We start from the raw sequence: 25019 nt of genomic DNA on the forward strand, positions 1-25019 counted from the left end.
GCAAAGATCTAAAAATTTCTGTGTGTTTTTGAGTCCAATTGATTGTTTTAAAATCTGGTTTGATTAGTTCATAGAGAGGTTTAACCCTCTCTGCATAATTTAGAATGTAAGTTCTTCCGAAATTCAGGAAACCTAGAATTGATTATAAGTTTTTCAGCGTTCTTGGTGCTTGGATTACAGCACATTTCTCTAAGAAATTGTCTGCCAGGCTTTTGCCTTCACTTGATAATTCATATCCTAAAAACAGGACAGTTAGATGGGCAATTCGTGACTTTTTAAAGTTGAATTTGTAACCCTCTACTGCGAACCCAAGTATTATGGTGTTCACTGACTCTTTTCAAGTGAGTATCCAAGTCATCATCTGTTAGATAGATGTCATCGACATAAGATAATGCCTCATCATCATACATTTGTAGTAACTCTGTTACTCTCGCTGAGAATAATCCTGGGCTGTTCTTGAACCCCTGGGGGAGTCGACAGAATTTTTTTCTGCGAGCCCATTATTGAGAAAGCGGTCAAATACCTGCTTTCAGGTGCTATATTTTGACAAAAGAATCCATTAGAGATATCTAATGTTGTTTTGTATTTTTTGTGCACAATGTTATTCATTAGTGCTGCACTATGTGAGTTTTGTACTGCAAATGTTTTGCAGCAGGAGTTAAGTTGTCTGTAGTCCAAAACTAGACTATATGAATCGTCTGGCTTGGAGACAGGAAACAAAGGGTTATTCATTTGTGAGGTGCAAGTTTCAATCACCCCCTGATATTCAAGTTGATCTAAGATCTCCCTGACCTGTTTTTTAGCTTATTGCTTAATTGGGTACTGTCTTTGTGCAGTTGGTTGACATTTTAACTGGATTTTGTGAGGAGGAGAGTCCTCATCCCATCCAACATGATTCTTATATAATGCATGAGCTTGGGCTACTGCCCACTTTCTTGCAAGTGTATATTTTTTATGGATTGGAATGTGATTTGAGAAGGCAGGCATAATCATTTCTTCGCCATGAGGGCACTCCCTTACAAACTCCGGTGGCCAGTCTTTCTCAGCTAAAAGGATGTCATAGCCTTTGGAGAGGTTATCCCAAAATAGACCCCTTATTTTCCTAGTCTTATCTCCCTCTATACGTAATGTTATTTCGTATATTTTATGAGGTTTGCTAACTCTGGTGTCTGCAGTTTCCACCTGAATGTATTCATTCGTGTCCACTGTCTCCAGATGATTCATCAGGATCTTGCGAGCTATGCTCACTTCTGCTGCGCTGTCTAGCATTGTCTGAGCCCACTCTCCGTTTTTCAGCTGTGTCCTCAGTATCCTCGGCATGTTTGATTACTTTAATACTGGCTACCTTCTTTTTTGGAAATTGTAATTTTTTACTTTGATGACCAGGTTCCTTGTCTTTGGACTTGACGTGCTCTTCCCTGTGTTCTGACCGTCTTCTTCTTTCCGATTTCTGCGAGGAAGTCTGAAAAGATCGAGAGGGACGTGTATCAATATCTTGATATCTATCAGGTTTCTTCAAATTATCCCTATTTCTAAGGTTGTATCTTTTCTCAGAGGGCTCCCTCTGGGGAGACTTGTGTCCTTGGTCCGGAGATCTTTCTCTCCGCCGAGGAGACTTTCCTCTGGACTGGAATCTTTTTTCTTTGGGAGTGGAGTGTTTATTTCCATCCCAGCTCTTTTTTGGAGTGTTTAAATTATTTTTAATAAATATTTTTTCAGGATTTTCAGTTAGTTGGGGTTTTACTGGTTTCCCACCCAAACTATCTCTTCCTAGTTCTTCATAGGATTTTTCTATGATTCTGGCAAGTTCAAATGGCTGTTCTGCTATATCTGTGTCTTTCAGTTTCTGGCGGATCGCCACAGATGCTGCTTCTCCTTTTATGTTTGATAATAATAAAGCTGAGACCTGCTTGAAGTCTTTCAGTAGTTTCATACCCAGCGTTAAAGCAGGTTCTGGACCGTATTCATTTTGAATCTGTCTTAGCACATCAGGTATTACCGCCATGGACGGAACACCATGTGTTTTTGTGTAAATGGAAGCAAAGACTGTGCCCCAAGTGTCACAGTCCTCCACATGTGGTGTGATCCCCATTGGAAGACAGATAGTCAGAGTTCTGTGTTTCTCAGTAGGGGTAGTATCCGGAAATACTGCCTCTATTTGAGTGATTTTTTGTGCTAACCAGAATGGAATTTGTTCCCGTTTTGCGGGTACTTTACCCAGACATGACTGTATATTCTGTGGTGTTATTTTATTTGTATTCCCCTGATGAGGGGTCAGCTGTGGAATGTTAATAGCTGGTTGAACTGTTGAAGTCCGCATTACATATTGGACTAATTGTCTATGAATTTTAATCAGTTGTTTTAGCTGTTCTAAAAGTTCTGGTATTGACATTTTTTCATTGTCTGGATGTGGTGTGTAGCCGGCTAGAACCGGCCACGTTGCTCCTGGTCTACCTAGAGGACCGAGCCTGGTGATGTGATTATTATGTTTTAGGGCGCCTTTAAACCAGAGCAGGTGCTCTTGGTATTTTAATGGGATTTCCACCTCCTCGAAAGGGGTGTACTCATCCGGAGGTTCCTCTATTTTGTAACAGTGGAACTCATGTGTGACAGCGTTTGCTGTTGGAAAGTTTATCCATGAATAGAATACCTCTGTCTGCCGATATTCATGTGCCTCTATTACGAATATGACTGTACCACCTCTCGATGTTAGTCCATTTTCTATTAGTTTAAGAGTTATAGTTTTTCTTATGCTGACCGGGATGAGTATTGCATCAGGGTCATTCTGTAGCAGAGTTGTGTCATCCGCTAGGAGTTGAGCTGCTACTCTAGCTGCCTCTCTTTCTTCTTCATTGTCTGAAATTTTACTGACAAGAAGGTTTTTTGTTGCAGATTAAGTTTTTCAAGGAAACAAAGATTAGGTGCACAATATTTTGGAACACTGTATCCTTCAACGTTGAATAAACCAAAAACTATACATAGAAATCTCTTTCTACTAAGTTCCGGCGGATTTTAACCGTTGACCCACTCCAGACGTCTTTGGAGTATTTACGGGAGAAAGGGTCTGTGTGAAAAAGCACGACTGAGTTACTCTAATGTCTTGCGTTAGATTTATCGCCTTACCAAACCGTTGGGCGCCATGTAGTGTAGTTCCTATATTCCCAATAGGCTCTGCGCATTGGAATAATATATTCAGTAGTGTAGACGTAGGACTGAGGTTATCTAGGTCTTTACTGACTATATTAGACTTAAGTTTTTTGCCAGCTAGCTCAGAGTTCACTAGAAACTTTCTCGAATAAGCGAGGAGGAGTTTAACCTCCCTGGATAGACAAGAAGGGATTTAGTTTCTGAAAACCATAAAACATGACAACTTTGCTCTCCCCGAATAAGAGTATATCTCTAGAGTCGTGTGAAGACAAAAGACAGCTATTTCACTAAGTCAATAAGTGCGTACTTAGTTTCACCAGATTTGCAGAGAAAAAGAGAGACGGGCGTTTTCAATAAAAGGTGTTATTTATTGAGCAATGAATTGCTACAATTGCAATACTCATAGTTAAGTAAAGTGCATACAGTAAGAGCAGGATTATGAAATAATACTGTAAAAGCATTGATATGGTTTCTTAGCCATATGATACTTTAAAATGGATAAAATAGATACATACATATATACATTGACTAATCGTACTCAACTGGTGCTTCTAACTACGCCTACCCCGGTGTACCTGACCTAAGCCTAATACATGGGAGGGAGTATGTAAGTAGCAGTTTAAGTTAAATTTGGTTTGCCAAGAATCTGACTCAAGAATTCTCTGTAAGGGTTTAGTCAGTTCAGTACCTGGGTAATAGAAGGCAGGAGGGCTGGTATCTTTCTCTCAGGACTCGGTATCCCAGTCACCCGCAAGGGTAAGCTGGAAACGCCGGAGGCTGGATTTCTCGTCAAGAGAAAAGACAGCGTCTTTCTCAGCGCGTCAAAAGGGAGGGACAGCGTCCGTGGGCTCTCGCATCAGCTGGGCTCTCGGGCAAGTAGTCGCTGCTCCAGATTCACCACCACTGTGTCTTTGCTTAAGTCAGCGTTGGTATATTTATACTTGAAAGGTGCCGGGGTTGACGTAAGGATGGACATAAGACGTCAATAAAGATGTCACTAAGAACTGGTCGTTCCTACAGTGCTTTACAGGAGTTCTCGGACGAAATCAAAACAATAGCAGGCAGGGATTTCCCAGGTTTGCTGGAGGCTTGGATCTGTTTAAGAACTCGGTGTGCTTTCTAGGGGGCTGGAGGAATAGGCTTGCTTAATGTGACAGCATGCGCTATGACCGAATTATGAAGAGGGTTTCTGTGCCGTTGCAGGGATATTATTGATTTATAACCGGACAAGGGCAAAGAATAGGATATTGATTCAGGTACCTAGATAAAACACACTACACAAGGAAGGTGCGGAAAGAAAAAGAGGGATGCAGAAAGAAGCAAGAGGGGTGCAGAAAGAAGCAATAGGGGTGCACAAAGAAACAAGTGAGGTCTAGAAAGAGTCAAGAGAGGTGCAGAAAGAGGCTACAGGGGTGTAGAAACAGGCAAGAGAAGTGCAGAAAGAAGCAAGGGAATTGCTGAAAGAAGCAACAGAGGTGTAGAAAGAAGCAAGAGAAGTACAGAAAGAAGCAAGTAAGATGCAGAAAGAAGCAGGGGAAGTGCAGAATGAAGCAACAGGTGCAGAAAAAGGCAAGAGAAGTGCAGAAAGAAGCAACACAGGTACAGAAAAAGGGAACAGGGTTCAGAAAGAGGCACGAGGAGTGCAGAAAGAAGCAACAGAAATGCAGAAAGAAGCAACAGATGTGCAAAAAGAGGCAAGAGGGGTGCAGAAAGAGGCAATAGAAGTGTAGACATAGGGATGACAATGCAGAAAGAGGCATGAGAGATACAAAAAGAAGCAAGAGAAATGCATAAAGAAGCAACAGAAATGCAGAAATTGGGAAATGGGCTGGAGAAAGAGGCAAGAGGGATATAGAAAGAAACATTAGAGAGGTGCAGAAAGAAACAAAATAAGTGCAGAAAAAAGGAACAGAGGTGCAGAAAGAGGCAAGAGGGGTGCAGAGGGAAGCGGGTAGTAAAAGAGGCACGAGGGGTGCACAAAGAAGCAAGAAAGGTACAGAAAGAAACAAAAAAAGTGCAGAAAGGAGCAACAGAGGTACAGAAAGAGACAAGAGGGGAGCAGAACTGCGTAGGACTTACAGGAGGTACCAGGAGGGCTACTTGGCCGCCAAAGTCCCTCTGGAGTAAATTGGACTTCATCCCCCAATTAGTACTGTGCCAGGAGGCACGTTTGCAGAGTGGTAGGGAAAGGTGAGCATGGCCTCCGAAGACCTCTTAGCAATCCCACAGTGTGGGATTTACTGCAGTTCAAAGTTCTCAAAGCAGGCCATGCCCACTTTCCCCACCACTCTGAAAACTCACTTCCTGATGCACTGTTGGATGGGGATTAAAGTCCCCTTTGCTGCTGGGGTCCTTAGAGGCCAACTGTCCTACCTGATACCTCCATTATGCCCCAGATAGTGGGATAGCTGACAGGTTGACACAGGCTACAACCCCTTTCTCCACCACTCTGCAAACGCACCTCCTGGCATGTTCTGGGTTAGAGAATTAAGTCCCCATGAATCCTGAGGGTCCGTGCGGGCCAACTAGCCCACCAGGTACCTCCAGTAAGCCCCATGCAGCTGGATTGCTGAGAGTGGTCCTAGCCACCCCTCCTTTTTGCACCACTCCGAAAACGCGCCTCCTGGTGCACTGCTGCTCCTGGAATGAAGTCCACAAGAGTACAGGAAGTTCGGAAGATGGCCGCCGAATAAGAGCTCTGTGAGAGAGCTCCTGGGGTAGGGATCACCGTAACCGGTTTAAATCCCAGAAATACCCTGAAGAAGACGAACAAACTCCCTTGCCAAATCTACGGGATGAGGAACTGAAGTGCAGAGTAGCTACAACAGCGAAACGAGCAGTGTGGCGAGCGCATTAGAAGGCAACACAGAAGACCGGTCAGCAAATGGCGGACACACACACTGACCTGGAGGATTGAGAGCTGCCGGAGAAGAACTGCCCATCCGTGGTGCCCGGTGAAAGCAGGACGAATAGTGCCGGGTGGAAGCTTGATGGGACTTGAATAATAAGCGGCATAAGGCGGACAGCTGACGGGGTGTGTGTACACCCGACACAGCACTGATCCGAAGGAGCCCGGAAGCTGCTGAGGTGAAGAGACGACCCCCGGGTAGGCGATGAGGCGGGGGTCTCCTACGAGGACCATCTCACGCAGGGAAGAACATCTCGTAGCTAGCCAGCCCCAGCTGGAGCTCGACAGCGCGTGCGGAGACGAGCGTCTTGTCGGAGCCATCAGCAAAGACGTCGGAAATTGCGAGCAGAGGACAGGAGCAAGACGGCAATTGAAAGCGGGGGCCCGTGGAGGTCCTTGCGCCCAGCGGTGAGTGAGGAGGAAAGCGGGACCGTATTTTAATAAAATCATGAAGAGTGAATCAGTCGGGAGCCTAAACTGTGCCCTGCCTGACCTTAAAATGGCGCCCAAAATCGGACATGACCAACAATAACCCGGCGATCTAAGTGCTCGAGTACTCCAAGCTGAGCTGAGCTGACAATTAAATAATTAAAGAAAGGTCACCTCCTGAACGGGGGAAAGCTAGCACCTCTTTGAAACAACCAACAAGGAATAAAAACAGTCTACCAGGGAAGAAGGACCAAATTGAAGTAGTGGAAAGAGAGAAAGTCTTCTCTGCTCCTACAAGAACCAGCCCGACAGCAGCCATCTTGCACTATCTGGGTGCTATATTACACAACCCAATGACAATACAACTAAGAAGATAACGAGAGAGCTAAGAGATCTCTAACTGTGACCATCTGGAATTATAATTGACAAAAAGGATACCAGGAGTAAACTGAGTTGAAATTTTTCACACAGCAAATTTTTATAAAAAAAAAAAAAAAAAAAAACAAGACTAGATTCAGAAAGTAAGCACAGAAGGGGAACAAAGCATCATCAGCAGCATTTTTACCCGGAAGCAAGCGGAGGAAAGAGTCACTTGAAGACTTGCTACCTTTATACCCTGAAGCAAGCTGAGGAAATAGTCACTTGAAGACTTGTTACACAGAGCTAGTATGAGCGGGCGGTACCAAGAGACGGGAGGCTCGAAAGCTCAGACTATAAAATACCCACCTAATCTATCCAAGAATGCAGCAAAAAAGTTTAAACACGACACCCTGAGAAAAAACCAAGACATACTATTTACGGACCTATATTTCAATATAACGAATGGCGCTTCAATGAATGACCTCATATTCTACACGAACAAAACAACAAAATGGCGCAACACCTTCGCAAGGATGCTTGCCATAAAAACGACTACAAACATCCCTCATGGCATAAAAATGATGACTTCACCATCATACAGATGCAGAGCAGAACTAAGTATCACCATCTACAAATCGGGTACAGTGTTGATGCAAGCAGCAAACAGAGAACTGGAGAAATTTGCCAAGATATTCCAAATAATGAAAGACTCATTAGAAGACCCAAGACACCAACTACCCCAGATCGCGCCAGGAGACACTCCTGTCGCTAATGATAACAACAGTGGAGTCATTAGATATAGGGGACACCATGCTCAAAGCTCGATACGAAAAGATAGACCTGAGATAGCAAGGTCCAAGTCTGAGAACACGACAGAAAGAACGGAGAGATTTATCAATCAGACAAACAATGAACAGAACCGGCTCCAAAGAGAAGAGCCGTCCTCGCTCATGAACGAAGAAGCCTCCCTGGTAGAGCATACATCGATCTCGAGAATAATGCCCCATGACAACCAAGAAGTGGACGAGGGAGAAGATATCAACCCCCCTACACCTCCCTTGAGTATAACACCAACACCATGCAGACTTTCACCCACAAACGCACCCATGACAACACATAACGGAGCGAGCAATGACGACACCCCCAATAGTAACGGAAGGAACAATCAAACATGTGTTACAAATGAAAGGGATACGAACAAAGAACAGATCCAATAAAGAGAAGAATAAAATACAAACTCCGGAGCAATAGATCTGCCTACCCTAAGAAATCACATCAGAACAGGAAAGATATTAATATGCTCCAGAAACTAGTAAACAAGATGGCACAAATCACTATAAATACCTCACAGGCAATGGATAAAATCGAGGAGATGATGACGAGCATTCACTCCAAGGTCACGCACATCCAAAACGTGATACACCGCTCACAAAGAAAGAGTAACGAAACGATCTGGCAGTTGAAACATAATGACAACAGACCGAATAGGGCAAAACCTTTATCAAAGGAGGAAACTCTGGCCTTAACCCGATCGTACGAAATACCGTAACACGAGAGAGAGGAAAGAATCGAAACAGTACCACTCGACTCAAACAGAACATCGAGAAAGAATGATAGAACATCTAACCCTCACAATCTACAACAGGTACAACTCACAGCCACAGAGTATAAGAATGGAAACCTCAGCAACAAAGAAAAACCGCTGACATGTCTACTACTCAACTGTCGGTCGGCAACGAAACATGCGTCGGATATAGCTGACCTCATCATCAACAAGGACATTGATTTAGCAGTCCTTACTGAAACATGGCTTACGGAATCCTCATCCCCTATCATGGATCTCCTAGTACCACCCCAATTCAACATTTTGAGAATCGACAGACCCATAAAGTTAGGAGGAGGCATAGCCTGCATTCACAGATCCGATATTGAGGTCAAACAAATCCAAGCCGACCCCCTAGAATCAAGCGAATACCTAGGTCTTAATTTCAGAACAGCTACCAAACAAATATTCAACCTCCATTCTTTTTACCATCCACCAGGAGACAGCGAAAAGTTTACAGAGGAGCTAATGGAGATCATAACGACCAACTCTAATGACGGCGTCAATAATATATTTCTTGGCGACTTCAACTTACACTGGGAGGACCACAACGACAAACTGGTCAAATCGCTGAAAGATTTCCTTGCTGAACTGAACCTTACTCAACTATGCACACAACCCACACATTCGAAAGGAGCGACGTTAGACTGGATTATTGCGCGAAACAAAGATACAGCAATCCTCTCTATAACACCATGCGACTGGTCGGATCATCATGCCATAACATTCACGATACCTATAATGGAAAAAGGCACAACCAGACAACCCCTCAAGACCAAAAAATGGGTTAGAGACACAAGAGATGCAAACTTAGAGCTACTAGTGGAAAGCTGTGAAAGGGACCTAAAATCTCATAACAACCTGCAGAACGTAAACGAACTGACCGAACACTATATAACAACGGTCGAAGCTATTGTCAATAACACCATGCCATTAAAACTGAAAAACATCTCGGAGAAGACAAAAAATCCATGGTTTAATGAATCGCTAAATGAAGAAAGGCGCAAATTGAGAATGGCCGAAAGAAAATGGAGACAACACCCTTCATCCCCAGAGCTGAAAGCACTCAGAAAAATTAGAGGCCAATATAATAAAATGATCATCAAATCAAAACAGGAATTCATACGGTCAGAACTGGATAGTGCCAAAAACAGACCACGAAAACTCTTTGAAATCCTAAAGCAACAATCAAACAAATTAGCCAAATCTGCCCATGAGAACTCAAAAACACCCCTAAATTGTGAAGAATTTTCTACATTTTTCACAGAGAAGGCGAAATCACTAGAATCAGAGCTCAAAGACGCCGTGGCAAACAACATTCCCATTGAACAAATGCCTACGAGAGATACCGCCGTTACAACGGAGAGTACCATAACAAAAAATGAGGCAAGTTGGGATACGTTCGAACTATATGACCAGCACAGTATCGCCAAAACGCTTTCCAAAATAAAACCAAACAATCACTATCAAGATCCCCTTCCCGCAAAATGTGTAAAAGAAATCAATCACGTTTTGATTCCAATATGGACCGAAATTATAAATGCCTCACTATCACAAGGGATCCTCCCTGACTGCCTAAAAACAGGTCAAGTTTCCCCCATAATCAAAAAACCCACAGCAGATAGATCAGACCCAAACAACTTTCGCCCAGTGACCAACATCCCGCTACTGGCCAAACTAATTGAAAAATGCGTACAGAACCAACTAAGCCAACACATCACCAAGTTCTCACTGCTTGATGAATGCCAATCAGGATTCAGAGCAGGGCACAGTACTGAAACAGCGATCCTCCATATTGTTGACGATGCGCTACAGGCACTTGACCAAAACAAAGCATGCCTACTGATTCTCCTCGATCTGTCGTCGGCCTTCGACACCGTAAATCACGAAGCATTATTGTCCAGGTTACGGGACAGGATGGGTCTGTCAGGAATTGTGCTGAAATGGTTCATCTCTTTTCTACAGAACAGATCACATCGATTCCTGGTCAACCAGTCAATTTCACCTCCATGCCCTATTTCAATCGGAGTCCCTCAAGGATCAACGTTATCCCCAGATCTGTTTAACCTTTACGTTGAGCCGCTTACAGAAATTCTCCAAAAAGCACAGATATCGTATCACATGTATGCAGATGACACGCAAATATATTTAAAGATCTCCTCCCTAAAAGACTTGGAACTAGTGAACAAGGCTTTAAAAATGGCTCTGCAATGGTTAACTACCAACCAACTGAAGCTTTACGCCAACAAAACGGAGTTCATACTAATCTCACCAGCAAGGAGCCGTACGGAAATAAAGGAGTGGACGAAAGTGGTGACTGCGCTAAACTGCACCCCAACATTAATCAAGTCAGCGAAATCTCTAGGAATCACTCTGGACGAGAATCTAGACATGAAAGCCCACATCAACTCAATGGCCAAGAATGCTCGATTCCACCTGAACTACTTAAGAAAACTGAAACCATTCATCTCAGAGGCGGATCTCAAATTGGCTATCCAATCCTTAGTTATCTCTAGGATTGAATATGGCTGCACCACCTTAGCGGGCTTACCAAAAATGTCCACAGCACCATTGAAAGCATGCCTAAACGCTGCGGCAAGAATTATCACCGGATCCAGGAAATACGACCATATATCGCCACACTTGAAAGCTTTAAGTTGGCTACCCTATGAAGCAAGAATCCAAATGAAGATAGCTTGTATCACCCATAAAGCGCTACACCACAACACCCCAGGATACCTAGCGAAGAAAATCCAGCTATCGGGAGGGAATCGACCAGCGAGGAGTACTGAAGAATTTCTACTACGGCCAGCCTTTTTCCACAAGAAAAAAACTTATGACAGAGCGTTCTCAGGAGCTGCCCCCAGAATATGGAACTCAATTCCTCCTATCATCAGGAAGATCCAAAATGTGGCATCATTTAAGCGAGAAGTAAAGAGCTTTCTGATGAAGAAATACACTACCTAGAATAGATCAGTCACGAACTGACAATGACCTAAATATCATACTTGTTTACACATTTTACCTATGATAGAAATATATCCACCTCTGACTTTATTTATCATCTACCTCTTATCATCTACCTCATATTTGTTGTCCGTATAACTGTTTGATATATATGTCTACCTAGAATAGATTAGTCACGAAATGACAATGACCCAACTATTCATACTTGCTTACACAATTTACTTGTGATAGAAGTATATCCACCATTGACTATATTTATCATCTACCTCTTATCATCTACCTCATATTTGTTGTCTGTATAACTATTTGATATATATGTCTTTCTCCTACGCCTTATATGTTATACGTTCTGATACCCGTATAACTGTTTGATATATATGTCTTTCTCATACGCCTATATGTTAAGCGCTCTGATACCCACGGGTCTTGTTCGCGCTATACAAAACTTTCTAATAAATAAATAATAAATAAATAAATAAATACATAAAAAGACCTCATCACCCCACCAGCAGTGCGCCAAGAGGCGTGTTTGCAGAGTGGTGTAAAAACGGGCATGACCTCGGACCAACTCTCAGAAATCCCGCTATGTGGTGCTTACTGGAGGTACCTGGTGTTCTAATTGGCCCCCAGGGACCCTCAAGATTCAAGGCGACTTAATCCCCCTACTTAGAAGGTGCCAGGAGACGCGTTTGCATGTTGGTGCAGGGAGCGAGGGGTCTCTCACGAGACACCAGCTTTTTTTTTAATTGCTTTTTGGAAGGGGGGTTGTGTGGCCCCCCTTGCCTTAATTATTTTTGGGCCCTGGGGACCCCATACCCCAAGCCTTCTGCTGTGTTACATCCACCCTTCCTCTTCCTTTTCAGTGTTGCATACTTTCTTGAGACAATTTACTTGATTATTACCCCCTTTTTCTGAACCCGACCGGGTTGGACTTATCACCGGTGCAGGAGTGAGTTACTTACATTTAGCTTCCATCATTGCAAATAACTGTTCTTTGCAACCTACTGAATATATATTGATTCACTTTCACTATTGTGTACTTTTTCTTCCCCTGTGACCTTCTTTATTCTCTCAAACCCCGCCCCCCCTTTTTTTCAATGATTCAGATTACACTTACCATCTACCAAGACTTTGGGTATGTTACCTTTCCTTGCCAATTGGGGCGTTTGCCCATTGGGGTTTTTAACTCTTGCCACTCTTGGAAGTCATAGGTGGCGCTGGTGTGGATGTGTATCACATGTCTCTCACTGATCTGTTGGGTCACTATTCTATGTGGCGGCACCTGGTGTATCTTTCTGGAATACGATTGCCACATAATCACACTTTGTACACTGTTAAACAACATGTGTGTTCCACCGACTTTGACGTTATTTCTTCTGTAAGTAGGCCTGTATCTGGGTCTCATACACAAAAGAATCTTTGGGTTTTAAAACACAATTTGGTTTCCACGAGTGCTGGATGATGTCACTTTTCCCAATTTTGGGAACTTGTCCAATTGACCAAAGTATATGTATCTTGTACTGAGTGAATTCTTTTGTATCATTTCCAGCCCTGAAAAGTCAGAGACCACTGTTTCTCTGACGAAACACGTGTCGGCTGGCTGTTCTCTGTGCTAGTACACATTAAAGGAACCAAGAATTCTACAGCGAATATTGTCTTGATGTGTTTGGATTAAACATACACTGTTTAGTTTGATTTTTATGTATGCACAGGATCGTTGCAATAGTTTTATTGACTGTGTGCCATGACACGTTTCGGTGAATACCTTTATCAAATGGTGTTAGTTACTGTGTTGGCTGCTACAGAGTCTTTTAAATAGTCCCACCTCTCTTTCAAGTGTAGAGGGCTCACCTGACTCACATTTGTACCAGAGCCATCGTTAAGGTTCAAGGCAAAACTTCAACTCCAACAATGCAGCCTAATGTACAGCTGAAATGTGGAATGCATGCAGTTTAGATATTGATTGCATGCTGTGAGTTGAATGTTACATGCGAGCATGGTCAAGTTGAATCCGCCGCACAGATGTCATGAAAACTGTCTCCCTTGCCCCTACTTCCAGCTGCACTTCACCAATCATAGCAGAAACTGGAGACAACTGTAACAATACCCACGTCCCTCCATACAGTGATGGACTGTGCTTGCTGGCAGTTCCCCTGCCTTCTTGGGTCGGGTGGGGGTTCTTGGATTCCGATACCTCGGATCAAATAAACAGGAGTTGCCACTGATTCCAAGAACGTTTAACGGAAGGGTCCCCCTGCGTATCACTGGCTAACATGCTTCACATCCCAAAGTAGGTCTCCTCCATTTCAAGCTGACACGGGGGGCACAGCGGAGCATGGTACGGCAGCATTATTAACTGTGTGGCATGATGCATTTCGGTGAATACCTTTATCAAATGCTGTTAGTTACAGGATTGGCTGCTACAGAGTTCTTTAAATAATCCCGCCTCTCCTTCAAGTGTAGAGGCCTCACCTGACTCACATTTGTACCGGAGCCATCGTTATGGTTCAAGGCAAAATTTCAACTCCCTCAATGCAGCTTAATTTACAGCCGAAATGTGGAATGCTTGCAGCTTACATATTGATTGCTTGCTGTGAGTTGATGTTATATGCAAGCATGGTCAAGTTGAATCCTCAGTACAGATGTCATAAAAAACCGCCTCACTTGCCCTTACTTCCAGCCGCACTTCACCAATCGTAGCAGAAACTGGAGATGACGGTAACAATGCCCATGCCCCTCCATACAATGATGGACTGTGCTTGCCAGCAGTTCCTCTGTCTTCTTGGGTAGGGTGGCGGTTTTCAGATTCTGATACCTCGGATCAAATAAACAGGAGTTGCCACTGATGCCGAGAATGCTTAACGGTAGGGTCACTCTGTGAGTCACTGGCTAACAGGCTTCTCATCACAAAGTAGGTTTCCTCCATTTTAAGCAGACACAGGGGACACAACGGAGAAAGGTACGGCAGCTTTATTAACTGTGTGGCATGACACGTTTCGGTGAATACCTTTATCAAATTCCGTTAGTTACTGTGTTGGCTGCTACAGAGACCTTTACATAGTCTGGCATCTCCTTCAAGCGTAGAGGGCTCACCTGACTCACATTTGTACTGGAGCCATTGTCATGGTTCAAGGCAAAATGTCAACTCCCTCAATGCAGCATATATATATATATATATATATATATATTTGTTTTTATATATATATATATATATATATATATATATATATCTCAGTTACTACAAAAGTGTACTTTGTGAATTTTGTCAATACTGAGAAATAGTAAACTTACTCAAAAGTGTAAGTTACCCTTGTGAGTCTGGCTCGAACACAGTAGAGAAATAAATGACAGAGTAGCAAATATTTCTGGACTACCCATTGGTTCCCAATGGTCCTGAAATAATTAATTACCAAAAATGATGTAATTAATGTGAAACTGTAGTTATTTGTTCAATGATATTAGCCAACATGTATATTTTTTAACTGGCTTGTGTTTCATCAAACGTTTAGTTCTTTTTGGGGACAATGTACTGTACTCTTGTGATAGTAATTTTGTTGAATATCTTTTGCTCCTCTTCAGAAAAACCAATATACCTTTCGCTGCCTCACTTTCTCTATGTCAGTGATTTTATTTCGGAGACTGTGGATGGTCTGAAACCAAATAAAGAAGAACATGAGACTTTTGTAGATGTTGAACCGGTAAGATATCTGAGAGTGTCTGGACTGAAATACATTGCCTTGTATTCATCAAAAAAATATAATTTGTTTTGTTCTACTGCAAGAGAAGCCTGGATGATGAGCGATATTGAACTTTCTCTATTTAAATCTATCAATCTGTAATGTAACATAAGTGTTTGCAAGGCGCACGTTCACCCAGAGTATCTTGGCGTGGAATAACTGAGGTTTATTGTTACCCAACTCAATGATACTCATTTTATCGAGCTCAGACCCTCTGTGATTTGAACCTGTGACAATGATGTTGAACACAGGCCCCTACAGTGAACACATTACTTCACTAATCCATCTATATCTATCTATCTATCTGTCTATCTATCTATCTATCTATCTATCTATCTATCTATCTATCTATCTAACTATGATCTGTCTGTCTGTATGTCTGTATCTTAATCTACCTATCGTCCTACCTAATAAATTGCATGAATGTCAAGACTGATATGTTGATAGTAGCTTCACCATAAGAAAATAAGAATTAAAGAAACTCTGAGGGTAAGGAGCTACCTTCACATCATGTACCAGCCCATCACACTAAGTCAACTGTTATGAAGTCAGCCACCCAAATTCAAGGGCACAATCAGAACTAGTTCCTTAGCCTCAAGGGAAACTTGTTTACTGCACCCCCTTCTGAGAAAAGGAAGACAGACAAGTGTCTCTTACTCTTCTCTAAAATGAAATAGGCTCACATATATTAATAGTTGTATGGTTTAGACAACCCTCACAAAATAGTTCTCATTGGCAGGTGTATTTGTAGCTGTGTGGACACTTACCCATGACTCCTGAAATGAGTAGACACACACAGTATTTTGTGTTTATAAGTGTTGGGGATGATAATTCCTTTGCATGGTAAGAGACGTGTACACCTGCCCTGAGTGCCCATTGGTACTGTTGTATGAATCCTTATTGCAGATGTTTTATGTCATAAGCGAACCCGGATCATGCGGGTGCACCATGACATAGGTCTGTCTCATGGATTGCAGTCTTGTTGGACCGGCAGGGACACCCAAAGTGCTACCCTAATAGTGGTGGAGGTTTTCTCCCTTCTCCAGGAGTTAAGCAGCACAACCACTTTGGTGCCAGCATACCATGTAGTGATCAGTAGTAGTGAACAGGATCTTTTTACCATGTTTTACTGAGGCTCACTCACCTTCATAAAAGTTCAACTGGTGTGGGCTTAACTCATCATTGGCCCGCATCAGATAGATATGAAGTGCTGAATCGTGCAGGAGTAGTGACTGCATTGGTTATATGTATGCCTGGGAAGGGTATAGTACAAGGGTGGTTCAGTACGGTGCAATAAATGTGTGGTTAGTACATATACTGGCTGTATGTTTGCCTGAAAGGATTAAATTATAAAATTATATAAGAGATGTAGTGCTGTGCAGTGTGTGAAGGGTGAAGAGTTGTGCAGTGCATATATAGTGAAGGGTGTGTGCTGACAGATTGCTTTAGGATAGCACTCCCTAGTTAAAGATACAAAAGCTTCAATTCTGAACAGTGCACAAAGATTACATGTGTGTGCTGATTGGATGTGTGTATGTCTTGGTCCAATGCATAAAGGAAACAGTGCTGGACCCAAAGTGTGCTGTGTGTTTCTGCAATGGTGCAGTGCATGGTGGACCCTGGGTTCCATTTTGTGCAACCCAGGCTCCCTTCTAATGACCTTGGGAGGAAAAGAAGCCCCCAGACAGATTTGTGTATTGCTGCATTCCTGTGAGCTGGGTGGGAACACACGGAAGGGAAAAGGAATAGTCAATTTACATTTCCAAAGACTGCTTTTTGATTCAGTGATAGATCACAAGGAAGAAGTCTGGACACATGTCAGGAAGGGAGATGAGGCTGATAAGAGAATCTTGAAGAGTAGGATTGGGGGATCTGGGATTAACGTTTTGATACACATTTCATGGTGGCTGATGTCCAGATGTGAATGGTCACTGCCTGCTTGCCAAGAGAACTATTCTCTGTGATGAGGACGAGAGCGCTGGAGAGAGTGAGATCCAGTGGAGAGCACTACAGTGAGGACTCCCTGTTTAAGATGTGAAGCTACAGCTGATCGTGGATCTGGCCATCACCCATGTGCAAGACTGTTTTGGTGACATCCATATACCAGGAGAGGTATGCCGTAGACTGTGCCAAGAATTGATTCCTGTGTGGAGGGTGCCAAGCCCACACGGTCTCATTGCATTGACCCTGTATGCTAGAGGCGGCCACCAGTGAAGAAGTAAAGTGACCAGAGTGCCAGGACTTGTGAACACCTGAGTGGTGACCCCATATGCTAGGAGGGGCCGCCATGGTGTTGGCGATTGTATCTGAGAAGTTTATTACACCAGGAAGTTACCGCAGCCACTTCGTTTGGTAAGGGGGGTTGCTAGAACCAAATACTCAAAGCCTTCGGGACTGAGGTGAGGCTGTGATGGGCGAGCCTAGCCACAACAAAGCTTCAGGAGTGGATAAGACTTAAAGTAAAGCCTTTGGGGACGCAGGGGATTCACTACTGAAAGTTCTGCTGCACCATAGACACTTTTGACTGAAATCTTGGAGAGCCAAAAAGTAACCCTTGAGTACTGCCTAATAGTTTCCATTCCCTGATGTGGCCACCAGTGAATGGGGAATAACCCTAAACATGTTACAATGAAGGAGGGTGGGACAGGGATTCGCCTGATGGCTACTAAATCTCTGACCTCAGCACGAATTGTGTTGCATATGAATGTTGCATCTCTTTGTATGTGTAGAGTTAGAAATAAAATATTACCTTTTCATATTATAGCAAGTGTTTGGCTGGACATTGGTTTCTATTTGTATTGTTTGCATTTTGAGTCATGTTCACTCACCTGTATCTACATCCCCCTGTGGGAGCTCTTAAGGTTTGGCCACAGCTACAATTGAGAGTCAAGCGCAGAAGGTGTACCTGGCCCAGTTGAGTGGGATACATAGTAGGGCGGTCCAGGGACATCAGGAGCAAAAGGCTCAACCACCATAGGTTGGCCCAGTAGCACTTGTGTGCCCCACATCCCATTGAACATGGTACTGACAATAATAATTGTTTTTTTTAATATGTATGATCAGAAAACAGAACTTGTGTATCAGAATTATAAAAAATAATATTGTAATCTCAGTGTCTGTATTATAAAACAAGATGAATAATTGCAAAACCCAAAGCATCTTAAATTGTGCATCCCTAATATCTGTAATAATTAGTTTAAGGAAGCTCAGGCTACCCTTTGTATCCACATTATCATCCTCCTAATTTGGGTTTTAAGTGAATGATTAATACATTCCCTCACTTCTTTACACCAAGCCATGTATGATGAACTCATATCTCTAAAAATCTCTCAGACCTGTAGCCAGATATAGGCTATCTGGCATTCTCCCTAAGTAGCTCACTTTTGTGTCTGTTCTAGTCAAATCCTCAGTTTTTTTTATGTGTTCCTCCCCAGTGATTCTCTATGGAGAGGAAAGGAAGAGCTCCTGTGCATTTTTTGCATACATTTTACCGCATGAATAATGCCTCAGTTAGAGACATACCTAAAAAGCCAGCAAAACATGCTTCATTCCACATTAACTGCCTGCTCGGCAAACAGTCTTGCAATGTTGCTCACTACACATAACTTTCCACACTGCATTTCTATTATGTTTGTTAGTGCGACTAGTGTCAGTCTGCATATTATGTGCCAATCGTTTACACTCTTATCTATTAACACCACTCAAAATATTAGTTTTCTATGCTCTGAGCCTTTCACATACATGGTCTAAAGATTTAGTGCATTCATATTCATGACACAATTTGACATGATTTCTGTGCCACGTTCACATGCCATCTTAAGTAGCCTTGCCGCATATGGAACAAACTGAGCTCCCACCCTTATTATTACCTCAGAAACCCTAAAATTATATGTTGTTAGATTAATCGTTGTGGTTAATATGTGTATTACATTTTTAAGATGGTTCAACTAACTTATTGAAGCAATGCTGTAGATCATATTGAAATAGTGGCTGTGTGGTTGCATGATGGTTATTGTATTAGAATATGATTGTTCCTAAGCATTTTTAAAATACTAGTTGTGTTCAATGTAATAGTGGGAGTATAGATGTATTGTGGTGGATGTGGGGATATGACATGGTTTTGTGCTTATGTGATAGTTAGCTTATATTATTGTGCAAGGCATATTATGGTAGTTGTGTGACTATATACGATTTTGGTTGAATTACTGAATGATTGTGGGTATATTGCAATTTGATAGTGGGTTCATTCACATATGATTCTGTGTTGCATCTTATGGTGTGTTTCTTGATGTGCGGTGTTGGTGGTGTGGCCATCTAAATGATGGTTGGATGTTGGCTGTTAGTGTGTAAAATGTACTTTGAAAGTGTGTGTCACATTGCGACGAATGAATTCAGGGGGTTATTATGATGAACTGGAGCACTAGGTAAAGGTAGAATCTTAAACTGGGAATGTCATTACTTTTTATTTTTATGTCAGAGCTTCTATAAAAATATCAATCAATTTGAAATAATGTTCAACTTTATTTTTTTAAACAAATTTCCTTTTTTGTAAAAGAGGTTTTTTATAACTTGCCCCCCTGCAATGCACTGCTGATGACGTCACATATTACATCACTCATGACATAGTCAGGGACATCACTGATGACATCACCCATGTGATAATCTGTTGCCCCTCCTCACATCCTAATAAAACCTTTAATACACCCACTCTAAAATACAGACTACCAACATCGAAACTATAGACAGACCAATAGCAGTTAGTACAGACCCGCTCTGTGAATAATAGGTCTACACACACACATCCACTCATTCACCCATGCTGTAATTCATACATGCAGTCACTTGTCAATACAGCACTATCATATGCACTCATACACTCACTCACTACCACTCATCCATAGACTTACTCTCACACCTACTCAGTCATGCAATGAATCAATCACACCCATTTACTCACCTATACAGTTATACACAGACCACCTCACTTATTCATACAAATAGTAACAAAATCTTACTCTCTTATACAATCAGTGATACAAGCACACACTCAACCATATAGCCACTCTCACAATCACTCACTCTCATATATAGTTATTTATATACTCCAACACTCACATATACTGCCTTTCACATATGTAGTTACTCACACATATACCACTGAGACATCCATTCACTCACTAACACACCCATACACACACTCAGCCACCCATAGAGCCCTTCACAGATGCACTCTTGAATCCATACACCCAGTGAATCACCTACTCGCACATCTATCCACAGAATCCCCCACCCCCCACTCGCTCATACAGACACTCAGGCACCCATACAGATACTCAGACAACCAGTCAATAACCCATAAAGACAGTCATTTAGCTACTCACCAACCCATGCAGCTGCTTATACGCCAACTGACAGACTGATACAGACATTTACACAGTTTACTCACTAACCCATGGTTTATGTAAGATACTCTTATTCAGTCAGTTATACAATCAGTCATGCACCTACTAAATCATCCATTCACCCACTCATTCTTCAATACACCATGGCATATATGTATATATAAAACATATTTAATTGATGTCATCAGTGATGTCACTGATAATGTCATGAGTGATGTGATATGTGACGTAATTGAGCAGTGCATTGCGGGGGCACAAGTTATAGTTAGCTCTACTAACTCCACTAACTATAACGGACGAATTTCTCTGGTTTTGTACGAGTGAAATGTCCAACTAACTATAATGTCCCTGAAACCTGTGGTTTTCTTCAGTGAATTTCTAAGGTTTTTAAATGCTCATTTCTAAATATAACGTCCCTGAAACCTATGTTTTTTTCGGTGAACTTCTAAGGTTTTTAAATGCTAATTTTTAACTATAACGTCCCTGAAACCTATGTTTTTTTCAGCGAATTTTTAAGGTTTTTTTAAATGCTAATTTCTAATTAAAATGTCCCTAAAACCTATGTTTTTTCAATTTCTAACTGTAACGTCCGTATTTGAATCCTGAGGATCCCTGTGGGCCAACTAGCCCACCAGATACCTCTAGTAAGCACCACAGAGCTGCGTTGCAGAGAGGTGTTCCGAGGCCATGCCCCTTTTTACACCATGCTGCAAACGTGGCTTCTGGTGCACTGCTGCTCGGAGGATGAAGTCCACTTGTGTCCTGAGGTCCTCAGGACACAAGAGGACCTCATCGTCCCACTAGCAGTGCACCAGAAGCCGCGTTTGCAGACTGGTGTAAAAAGAGGCGTGACCTCAGGCCACCTTTCTGCAAAGCAGCTCTGTGGCACTTACTGGCGGTACCTGGTGGGCTAGTTGGCCTCCAAGGACCCTCAGGATTGAAGGGGACTTAAACCCCCAATGTACAACGAACCAGGGAGCGTGTTTGCACACTTGTTATGTCAGGCCCCACCACCTCCCTGCACCACTGTGCAAACGTGCCCTCTGGTGCGTTGCAAGTTGGGGGATTAAGTCCCCTTGAATCCTGAGGATCCCTGGAGGCCAACTAGCTCACCAGGTACCTCCAGTAAGCGCCATGGAGCTGCGTTGCAGAGAGGTATGAAAGGGGGCATGGCCTCAGACCACCTCTCTGCAACGCAGCTCTGTGGTGCTTACTGGAGGTTGGCTAGTGGGCTAGTTGGCCCCCAGGGACCCTCAGAATCTCTACTTGTGGCTCCACATTGCAAGACAGGTCGGCTAGATGGGAAATACTTTTTCCACTTAGCACCTACCTTCTGGACTCAACTTCCTATCTATTTGCATGAATGCTCTGACCTCCTGAGATTTTGCAAGCTCTTGAAGACCTCATTGTTCTAACTTACCCCCTGTCTCTGTCCAACAATGCAGTTCGCGAGTGCAGAGATACCCCTTGGGGGGTTATTCAGGTGATTTATAAATCCTAAATCAAATCATATCAGCTTGTTATATCCCTGTAGCCACACTAGAGAGCAGCCATTTGACCCTTGGAGTCCATTTCTTAGTCTTGGGTACAAGCAAGACCAGGGCCTGTCCTTCAGATCAGCACACAGGCCTCAAAATGCAGGTCCAGTTCTCTTCTCTTCTTCCAGAGAGTGTTATGAGGAGTTGTGAGTGTGGTGCCAGCATTCTAGGTGTCACTTGCTAGGTGGTAGAAGGTGACACCTGGACACACCCTAAGAAGGGAAGAAGAGTTCCCAAGGGAAACCCTTCCTGCTTTTGCACCACAGCCTGTTTACCTTACTACAAACTATCCCAGAGTGCAATATCCTGAGGCAAATCTAACTTGGTACAAACTTTCTGCCCCTGAAGTTGGCTTATGTGCCAGCCAAGGATTGTATAAGGAAATGACCAATCCCCTTCTCAGGAGCAGGGAGCAGGTCCTGTACTAGCTTTCTCACTCAGTCATACCGCTTGTAAAGGGCCATGGATGGGTGTCCATGAAGCCACCCTTCCCTGCTATTTTATTTTTGGCATTGACCGGGAGGTTCCTGAGGTCACAAAAAGCCTGGGTAGGAGGGGTGTGCATCCCCCTCCGTTATATTTCATTGGCATGGTCCCAGGGAGGTGATGGTCCCCGAGGCCGATATCAGCCATGAGGAAGGAGGACGTATGCGCCCCTCTCCTGCAATTTTATATTTAAATTAGTCCCCAGAACCTGGCCCTCCCATGGACTCAATTGTAAACCAGCGTGAGAGACCATGATTTTTTCTTTTCTAGTTTCGTGCAAATTTGCAGATTCACCATGATTTTGCTATAAAATAGAAAAAAAACATTTTGGGCCCCCAACGGGGTCCCTGTGGGACCCCACCACTCGGCCTAGAGTCCTACTTTGCTAGCGCAAGGAGATGATGGACGGAGCACTGAAACTTTTTAGACACTCAACCCCAGTCACATATCTGGGTTACATCCATCATCGTTCTTTAGCTCACTTCGCCACCCCAGTTCAAACCCTGCCAAATGCAAATCAGTTTTGACTGTGTTCGTTATGGGAACGGTCCAGCCCGAGCTGGCATGGCATTCCCAAACGTGTGTACCTTGCTTATTCAAGTGCTGAACATGCATCTACCTCCATCCCAAAGCAATTCTGCTCCACTCTGTGCAAGCGAGAGCATTTTACTTGCTTTCGCTTGCACGAAGCAGAGCCAAGTTTGCTATGGCTTGTCGGGAGAGGTAGTGCTCTGCCAAACCATAGCACACTTCAGTGTCCCAGGGGTGGGCACCCTGGGACATTGCTGGGGCTGTCAAATATTGGCTCCAGGAGAGGAGCCCGTGGCCCCTTCCATTGTTTGATTTAGCCCAAGAGAGGTGGTGGGCCCCGGTGCTGTGGGTGGGCTGTGGGGTCACCGCATTCTTTTTGGTCAAAGTCCCACGGAGGTGGCAGTCACTGGTGCTGCAGTTGGGTCCGCACGGTCCCCCTGCATTATTTAAATTTTAATCCCTGGGTATTTGGTGGTCCCCAGGGCTATTGGGGGATGTGTGCGCCCACACTCAATATAAATGCTGCAGGGGGACCGTGTGGATTCCTGCATTTTTCATATTAAAGCCCTGGGGAGGTGGTAACGCCTGAGGCTGTGGGGGTCCATGAGGCCCACCACCTTCTTTTAGCATAAAGCCCTGAGAAGGTCACAGTCCCTGGGTCTTGGGGAGCCCAAGAAGCCCCCCAATTATAATTAAAGACGCTCCAGGGAGGTGGTGGTCCCCAGGGCTATACTTAGCCCTGGGAAGGGGGGGCCCATGTGCCCCCTTGATTATTAAAGACCGCACTTTGTTTTTGATTTTACTTTCGGCTGGATCCGCGGATCCCTCTGAAAATAATTTTTTTAAATGTTTTTGTTCGGGCCCTGCAGGGTCCCAGTGGGATCCCACCAAGAGTCCTAGATGGGTCACGGTGTTTCTACTCTGCCCTCTTTTCTTTGTTTTAATTTTTTTTTGAGGGAATTGGTTGAACCAGGTCCCAAGAGGGCTGCCAACATGTCTTGGTTGAAGTTTTGGCAGCCAATCAAACTTCACTAGCATTTCAGTAGGATTTTGGCCTACCAGATATCTATCTATCTTTTAAACTTAATTATCTCTGAATATACTGCAGGGATTTGCACCAAATCACAAAAAGCTGGCTTTATGAACCAACATCTAGCTTCCTGCCAAATTTAGTGTATTTATGTCCTTTTTTCTCTGCCTCAGCTTGACAGGTCACCCCGAAATGTTCAACACAGCTGCTAAACCAAAAAGGAGAAGTTTTTCAAAACTTTCATGAAGGTTCGTCAAATGGGGCCAAAGTTATTGGCAAACCAAAAAATGCTTTTCCTATTGAAACTTTGGTCTGAACTATAACTACGTATTATAAAGTTTTAGTGTGAAAATATATTTTGGGGGGTGTAGACCCGACATGACAATTCCTTGCTTAGCTGCATATGGGGCTCTCAGCATGGAACATGGGACGCTGTGGAGCCCATCTCAAGCACGTCGGTGGCGCACCATGAGACACTCCAATCCACTTTACTTTGTGGAGATAATAGGGACCTCTATGGGTGAATAGAGGTGCCCCCTTGCTGCTGCAAGTGCCACTTGGTATAAATGCAAGATAGTATCTGCTACTATGAACTATACATGGCTAGCTCTTTTCAATATTGATATAAACATTTTTCCAAGGAGTCTGGCCACGAGACTCAACAAAGTTTGGCTGGACTTTATCCCCACCTATCAGTGAAGGTTTGTTTGTGGATGCTATGCTCACGATATTACAAGGCTGGCAGTTAATCTCATTGACATAGCTGCAAAGAATAGAACTCAGATGAGACTTCACTTGCTTGATTCAGAGAATGCTTTTGACAGAATAGTTTTGTGATATATTCAAAAGGTCCTTTCTAAAACGTCATGGCCTTGTCATGC

The 25019-nt window shown here is 43.3% G+C and overlaps 1 protein-coding gene across 1 annotated transcript in view; it reads left to right on the plus strand.

Annotated features, from left to right (window-relative positions):
- The window catches only part of CD36 (CD36 molecule (CD36 blood group)), a 538852-nt gene that overhangs the window by 400493 nt on the left and 113340 nt on the right, over window positions 1-25019 (plus strand). The window contains exon 9 of the mRNA XM_078674174.1: window positions 14994-15112. Coding sequence (XP_078530300.1) covers window positions 14994-15112 — 119 coding nt within the window. The remainder of the gene's footprint in view (window positions 1-14993; window positions 15113-25019) is intronic.

Source organism: Lissotriton helveticus, chromosome 1_1, assembly GCF_964261635.1.
Source record: "Lissotriton helveticus chromosome 1_1, aLisHel1.1, whole genome shotgun sequence".
In the NCBI taxonomy this organism is placed as follows: Eukaryota; Metazoa; Chordata; class Amphibia; order Caudata; family Salamandridae; genus Lissotriton; species Lissotriton helveticus.